The sequence below is a fragment of the Sinocyclocheilus rhinocerous genome, unplaced genomic scaffold (genome assembly GCF_001515625.1).
Source record: "Sinocyclocheilus rhinocerous isolate Xijiao unplaced genomic scaffold, SAMN03320098_v1.1 scaffold853, whole genome shotgun sequence".
In the NCBI taxonomy this organism is placed as follows: Eukaryota; Metazoa; Chordata; class Actinopteri; order Cypriniformes; family Cyprinidae; genus Sinocyclocheilus; species Sinocyclocheilus rhinocerous.
The window spans coordinates 1803745-1812232 of NW_015627738.1; the positions used below are offsets into that span (position 1 = coordinate 1803745).

Sequence of the window (8488 nt, forward strand, 5' to 3'; positions counted from 1 at the left end):
AGCTACGTGTGTATATATTATACACACACACACACAAAGAGAAACAAGTAGATAGAATAGAAAAAATAGAAAGCTAGAGTTTAAAAAAAAAAGATGATAAGTAGATAAAGCAGAATTAAAATAGAATAGAAAGTGCTAGAGTTAGAGGGTCAAATAAAGATGGATGTGTTTTTAGTCATTTCTTGAAGATGGCTAAGGACTCAGCTGCTTGGATTGAGTTGGGCAGGTCATTCCACCAGGAGGGAACAGTTAATGTAAAGTCCGTGAAAATGATTTTGTGCCTCTTTGAGATAACTCTGAAGTAATGAATTTAGGTAAATGGGTGCAGAGCCAGTGGTGGTTTTGTAGGCAAACATCAATGCCTTGAATTTAATGCGAGCAGCTACTGGTAGCCAGTGCAAATTGATGAACAGGGGGGTGACATGCGTTCTTTTTGGCTCATTAAAGATTAATCTTGCAGCGGCATTTTGGATTAATTGTAGAGGTTTGATAGAAGTGGCTGGAAGACCTGCCAATATATGACAAAGATCTGACCTCTCTAGATAGAGATCGATGCATAAGACCGTGTGATTAATCAGCTGACAGTCATATTATTGTGGTTGTTTGGCCAATTACATAGATAGTTGTAAATTCTACAATCACGTAAACAGATCATGTAGTTTTCCGGTTTTCAAATAACAGTTTGTGAATTTTGATGTGTAAAATAATCATTCAGCTAAATTAGTTAATTTTGTGTACATGTTATTTGTTATCATCAAAGTTTACGCAGTCAAGGAAAGCTTGGAAATCAAAAAAGTCTTGAAAAATAACAGAATGCAATCTTAAAAGTTCAAATAAATTGATCATGATAAACGATGTTGAGGGCGACTCACAGAGCTTTCTTCAAATTCATTTCCAATCAATGAACTTAAGCCGGTCCAAATCAGTCTATGCAGTCTTTCCCAGCTAGGCACGCAAAATTAAGACAAATAGATTGATAGAGATAACCAACAACTGATCTGAGCTAATTTTACCTGAGGATATCAGCAGGGTGATCAGGACGATTCTCCGCAGCATCTTGTTTGGCCAAAGAGTCTGAACACAATGAGACTGAATACTCTCCGCTTGTTTGCTGAAGGAATTAACTCTTTTTAAAACACCTCTATTTTTAACAAGAAACCACAAACATTGTGAAGTGAGACCAGCAGCGCCCTCAACACATTTCTTTCCATCTTCCTGTATGTGTGATACTTATTTATCATAAATGATAGTACTTTGATTACACATACTATATCTAAATAGTTAGTGTCAACTACACCGCAGCGGCTTATTTCAAAACAGGATCATATGGTAGCAAACGGCAAAAGCATAAATCACATATCACTTAAACTGGAAACTCAAAGTGCTCTGTGATAAAAATATTGTTTGAAATATTGCATTTGAAAATGGTTGCCCTAATGCCACCCCCTTGGGACTCATTTATGCCACTGCAACCTCAAAGAATAAAGCCTTCTCTAGCTGGTTATTTGAGATTAATGATAAATCTTTATCATGCACTCTTTTCTATTTGCCTTGACTTTCAAGAAGAGAGTGTTTCTTTAACTTGCATATTGCAGGGTGTGTGATGGTTTTCACACCATACCACACGGTGAGCTGTTCAGAATAGAATCAAGAACTGCTTCCTCGTTTCTAATTCTCAAACTGTCATCATTTTAAAAGTCTTTAATGAATTGATGTGACATTGTGAAATGCAAATTCAGAAATGCTCCTTTTGAATCAATGGTGAAATGAGCAAACCCTTAAGAGTACTCAGAGAAATTCTACACCATATCTTCTCATTTCTCAAAAGAGAGGCAGTTTGCACCCCACCCAAAACTGTGTAACTCTTTGAACTAAACTATACTAATGAAATCCAATAATTGGCATTAACTATACAACAGTGCTAAACAAAGTTTCATTTCATTTGCATTTATAAAAAACTTAATACAAAATGTCTAGGTTGTTAGTTGTGGTTTCTCATAAATTACCCACACATTAGTCATTACATAGCTCAAAAAGTTGCCCCATGTATCATCACCTTTAGAGTCTTTCATTCTGTAATCGGAAAACACTGTACGTGCTTTATGTCACACAATGTTGCTAATCAGAGCTCATGAAGACGAAATTAAGAAAACTCCAACTTACACAAGCAATACAGAGAAACAGGTTGGCAACACATCCAACACGACGTTAGACAGGACACTGAACTCAAGAAACATGGGAATATAAGTACTAAACCAAATCAAGACTAATGGGCTAATTAAGACAAGAGGTGAACTGAATACAATAATCACACGCACGCACTGGGAAACTAGGTCAAGCAAGGCACTGAAGACAAAAATCAAACAATCCATAGAACATACGTGTGACATTTTTGTTTTGTTTTTGACGGACTAAAAAGAACCGACTCATTAGAATCATTTGTAATTGAACTACACTGGATGCGCCATTGAAGTAATATTTTGCAGGAAACCGGAGTATTTTTGTACAGAATTTGGAAGAATTCACATGCATTAGGTTTTGTTTTGCTTTATGTCACACAATGTTGCTAATCAGAGCTCATGAAGACGAAATTAAGAAAACTCCAACTTACACAAGCAATACAGAGAAACAGGTTGGCAACACATCCAACACGACGTTAGACAGGACACTGAACTCAAGAAACATGGGAATATAAGTACTAAACCAAATGAAGACTAATGGGCTAATTAATAGACAAGAGGTGAACTGAATACAATAATCACACGCACGCACTGGGAAACTAGGTCAAGCAAGGCACTGAAGACAAAAATCAAACAATCCATAGAACATACGTGTGACATTTTTGTTTTGTTTTTGACGGACTAAAAAGAACCGACTCATTAGAATCATTTGTAATTGAACTACACTGGATGCGCCATTGAAGTAATATTTTGCAGGAAACCGGAGTATTTTTGTACAGAATTTGGAAGAATTCACATGCATTAGGTTTTGTTTTTTTTATAGTTTTTTTTTGTTTTTTTAATAAAACCGAATCTGAATAAGAAACATTCTAGGTTCCAACCACAGAGCTATATAAATTCTGCTATTATACTATTATAACACTACTACCTACAACTACACAACCCTAGTCACAATGCAAAAAATGTTCACACTTCTGCCACAACAACAGACATCTAAACAGCGCTGTTTGACAAACCCACAGACATACACTGATACTACCCTAACCCCTCCACACATCTCTTCTTGTGCATTTTTAGTGACTTTAAAGGCTTTAGCCAATCAGTCATCATTTCCTTTGAACTACCCGTATTGGCCCGAATATAAGTCGACCCTGATTATAAGACTGTTACGGGGCTGACGAGACGTGAGACGTGCGGATCCATGTGCAAGCTTTATTAACATCAGAGGAGGTCAGAAACACAGGCAGGGTCGAACGGTGGCAAACAGGTATATGGCGGACAAGACACTAGAATAATCCTAGTGCTAGCGAAGGTCAACGATAGGCGAACCGGATCACAAGGGTGAGACTAAAGGGATAAATCCAGGAAAACAGGCACAGATCAAAAACCGAGAAAACAGACAAGGCAAGACTAGGCTGGGCTGGGCTAGGAAGCTAAAGAGGGCTCTGTAGAGTAGCTATCACTGCTGGCGATAAGCGCATACAATACTCGGCAGTAAGAAGGAGTGAGATGGAGTGTTAAATAGTGAGTGAGTGATATGAAACAGCTGTGTGCAATCAGTGCTGTGTGCAATCAGTGCTGTGTGCAATCAGTGCTGTGTGCAATCAGTGCTGTGTGCAATCAGTGCGAAAAAAATTTGTATCCATCTCCTGACTTGTGCCTATCCACAACTTTATCCCGGAGATCTTTTGACAGTTCCTTGCCACTCGTAGTTGATTGTTTGCTTCAGTTGCACTACCAAGGACTGAAATGCTCCACGAAATCTCTTTTCATGCTGCGTTAATCAAAATGAGCACAGCTGATCACAGTTGAAAGTCAAATGGTTTTTTGTGTGCCATTGAGTTTACAAGTCATTTTTAGGAGGGGTGCTTACTTGGAGGCAACCCGCCAAAATTGTTTAAAAATACAAAATAAATACAGTTTAACAATACCATTATCACTACTATTAATTATTTTATTTTTAGAGTTATATTTAAAGCTGCAGTCCATAAGTTTTGCCTCTTTGTCGCCATCACCTGTATATGCAAACCAAATCTCCAGGTGCTCTCAAGAGAACCAGACTGAAAAACGTATGCGCACCCTGTGTGTGTGTGTGTGTGTGTGTGTGTGTATACCAACACCATCATGAAATCATTAAGATCATTTTTATTTTGTCAGACTCATTTTCTGTGAACAAATAAAAGCATGCATCACAATAGTAATATAAAGTGCAATATTATGTTAAATTAAGCTAAAGATCACAACTAACCAATCACAACTAAAGTAAAATGAAAACAATGTCAATGACTGTGCATCAATAATGGCTATTTTAATGGCATCCATACAATGGCTAAATAATTGTTCATTTAAAGGGGTCATATGATGCGATTTCATTTTTTCCTTTCTCTTTAGAGTGTTATTCAGCACTTGATTATTTTCTCAGAGAAGTATTAGGGGAGATTTTGGTGCTAAAACTAAATGACTGATGATGAATGTGTGAATGTGGGAACTGTTGGGTCTAGATACCCACACTCATGTTAGATGGCCTCATGGCCTCATTAGATGGTGCCTTGTAGGTAATCAGTCATACTTAAGTTTGTTTAGTTTTTCTCCTGAAACTGTGTAGTGGTCAGGTGTGGCAATGTGGTTGCATAATTTTATCTGGTACTTACTCAGCCTTACCTGGTATCTGGGGAAAAAACCCTCTCAACATTTAACCTTTTCTAGTTCAGTGCCCAGAGAGCAATTTATAGGGTTGTTTTAATTGTCAGGATTGTGCTGGTCAAGGTTCAAGGTTGAGCTGGTTAGAATTGTTTAGTTGGCCCCTGCTGGTTGTAGTTGTAAACTACATGCTTTGGCTGGAAAGAGCATCTTCCTCAATTGACATCCATTGAAAATTAGGCATACACCACTGTTCAAAAGTTTGGTGTCAGTAAGATTTCTAATGTGTTTGGAAGAAGTCTCTTCTGTTCACCAAGGCTGCATTTGTTTGATTAATAATACAATATAAACAGTAATATTGTCAAATATTATTACCGTTTAAAATACCTGTTTTTAAAATACCTGTTACCTGAATAAAAAATGTAATTTATTCCTGTGATGCAAAGCTGAATTTTCAGCATCATTACTCCAGTCTTCAGTGTCACATGATCCTTCAGAAATCATTCTAATATGCTAATTTGCTGCTTAAGAAACATTCTTATTATTATCAACGTTGAGTTAAACAGTTAGTATTTTTGAGGAAACCATGATATATTTTCTTTCAGGATTCTTTGATGAATAGAAAATTTAAAAATAGCATTTATTTGAAATATAAATCTTTTGTAATATTATAAATGTCTTTATTGTCACTTTTGATCAACTTAATGCATCCTTGCTGAATAAAAGTATTTGTTTCTTTAAAAAATGTTTTAAAAATAGTTTATAACTAATATAATTGACTCGTTTTTTTCTTGCAAGCAACATTTAAATCTAAAATATTGCATTTGTATGTTATAGTAAATGTTTTACAAGTGATTTTATAAGGGCTCATAAAAGCGTGAAATTATATTTTTCTCTCAGCAAAGGCATACAAGAAGTGGCATCACTAAAACTTTAAACGGTGTGATAGTATATGACTATGGCAAGCCGTTTTAACATTTAATCTATAAACCGCACTAGTATCTAATTTTTATAGATTAAATGTTAAACCGGCTTTCCATAATATGACTGTGATAGGAACTCTGTCCTAGATAAAGCAGATATCTCCTGGTTAGCCACAAGAACCCTTCATTTATCTGCAACTACGTCTCTCATGCAAATCTCTCATGCACATCTGTCATAATCACAGTGGACTGAATAATATTTATTCGGAAAGCAACATAGTTGACTCATGATGTAAACATATACTTTTAAGTTTAATTTGATTAATTTCATTGCAATGCTCTTATCTAAAAGAATCTGCAGTTATTGTTGGAAACACGAGCTTGTTAGAAAGAAAATTAGGTTTTTTTTTAGACCTCACTGACAAAGCAATTGACTAGTATGAAATGGATCTGGTAAAAATTATTATTATTATTTATTTAGTTTATTTTTGCTGTTGAGCTGCTGTCTGTTTTATTAAAATTTTTTAAAATACGTTTGATTTAACTTAATTAGGAAAAAAATAAAAGAAAACAGATAATTGATCGTTTTATTCATATATTTTATTATGTTCTCACTGTAATGCTTTCACAGTAATCATTTATTCTCATTCAGAAATTGTCATTAGCTTGATCACGTACAAAAATAATCTCCTTTATGGGTGATTCTGGCCTGGAACAAACAAAACAAAAAAGTTATTAAAAATCTCCTTATTTAAATAATGTATCACCATATTACTGTGGAAAAAAGGACATGATTATAAACTTCTGGAGCGGGTATTTTTGTGTACCTACTTGCAGATATGAATTTTAGTACAGATGGTTTTTGGCCCATCATCGGTCATCAGCTCATCAATCAGATCGTGCAGATACTTCTGAACAAAGTGCTTGCACTGAACTCTCAGCAACCTGATTTTCTCACAGGTGTTGTTCAGCTTGGTTTTGATTTCATCCTGAGGAAAATGATGGATTTAGTCAAAGATGCACGGTCAGTTCAATGATGTGACATTAATCGTGACACCCACCGGCGTTGCGTTAGACGAGATTGTCTTTTTTACCCTCTTCATAATGGATTTGCATAATGAGCACTCAACAGATGACTGTTTCATCATTTCATCATCAGCCTGAAAAACATCACAATATGAAACAAATATGTCAGGACCGCACAAGTCAATGATCTGGCACCGCTTAAGGGTTTGTTAGGCTACATCAACCATATTATATCTGAAAAACAGGAGAAATTACATCTCAAAATACCACACATACTACAATTATTACAAAAAATTAAAGCACTGAGCGTTGTTGAGCAGATCCATCATAAGGTTATATGTGCATCAATCCTTTGCATATGGTCATTAATTTAAAGCATGCACTTATTTAACAAACTATTGTCATTACAAAGATCTCTTCATCTTGGTCCTCAGCAGAGTCCACCTCACGAATCTCCCAATGAACTGCACAGACTACAAATAAATGGACAATGATTAATGGTAAAACAAATCATTCAAGCATAAAACATATACTGTAACTATATCCTAACACAGAATACAAGTCATTTTAGAACTGAATTAGTGATTATTTTACCTGCATATACGAGCAAGCTGACAAGAAAGATGTTGCGGAGCATCTTAGCAGATGATCTCTAACCAGCCTGAAGACGAAGCTCTCAGAATCCGAACCTCGGTGATCTTCAGAAGCCCGAGAAGCTCTTTTTTATAGACCTCTGCATTAACCACAAGTGAGCGTTTCTTTCCACCCACAAACCACAGATGTTTAACAAAACGATCCTGGGGAATTGTGACTCATGTTCTGATAAAACTCTAATAGTCACTACTCTAACTTTGTTGTCAATTCTTGTAAAGACTAAATGTTGCAGTGTAACCTATTATTAGAATTTGGCAAACCAACTTTATCTGTACACGTAATATGAAATAAAATGCATAAATCAAATATAACTACAAACAATGCATTAAAGTTAACTCTTAGTTATGAAAGTATCTGTACTGAGGACAACTACATTTTACTTTTTTTATATTATTAGTGTATTTTTGATCAAATAAATACAGACTTGGTGAGCATTCTTTCAAAAACATTGCACTGTACAACAGAGAGAATCTTCACATTAGTGATTATCGTCTATACTGAAAAAGTACCTGCAAACAAGAACAAAAACTATGATAAAGTCAAAATCACTTGTGTAAAACTCCTATTTTAATGACCAGCAAGCTACTTTTGTCAGGAAAGCAAAGGACAATGATCCCGCACTGCTTGAGGGCTTGTTAGGCTACATCAATCATATTATATCTGTAGAACAGGAGAAATTACAACTCAAAATACTACAATTAAAGCATTTTAATGACAAAAATATTTACAACCACAAATCATGATTGAGGGAAGTAACAAATCCGTGTATCATTCGATCAATCGTTTTTTGATTTAATATTGAAAGTAGAAAAATTAGAAAACGGCTCCTTTTTCGTTTTTTCCTCCAAAAAACGAAAAATGAGAATTCAGCTTAAATTTTAGTTTTTCGCTCAGGGGTAGAACAATGAATAAACAGCTTGAATATTTGATTTCTACACGTGGGCCCCTTTTAAACGCCCCTTTCTGCTGATTGGTCAGCCGAAGATCAAACCGTGCCATCATCAGTTCTTCTGCAGTATCACGCAGCAGAATAATAGTCCTCCACTGCTGCAGTTGTATGGATTA

General features: G+C 35.6%; 1 protein-coding gene across 1 annotated transcript; it reads right to left on the reverse strand.

The window, feature by feature from the left end:
• Nucleotides 1–6391: 6391 nt before the first annotated feature.
• Nucleotides 6392–7443, reverse strand: LOC107734221 (antimicrobial peptide NK-lysin-like). Its single transcript, XM_016546124.1, has 5 exons — nucleotides 7364–7443; nucleotides 7178–7242; nucleotides 6805–6903; nucleotides 6575–6732; nucleotides 6392–6452 (listed from the first exon to the last, which is right to left on the reverse strand). Exons 1-5 carry the CDS (start codon nucleotides 7404–7406, stop codon nucleotides 6392–6394), a joined length of 426 nt encoding a protein of 141 aa, XP_016401610.1. The 5' UTR covers nucleotides 7407–7443.
• Between the last annotated feature and the right edge of the window lie 1045 nt (nucleotides 7444–8488).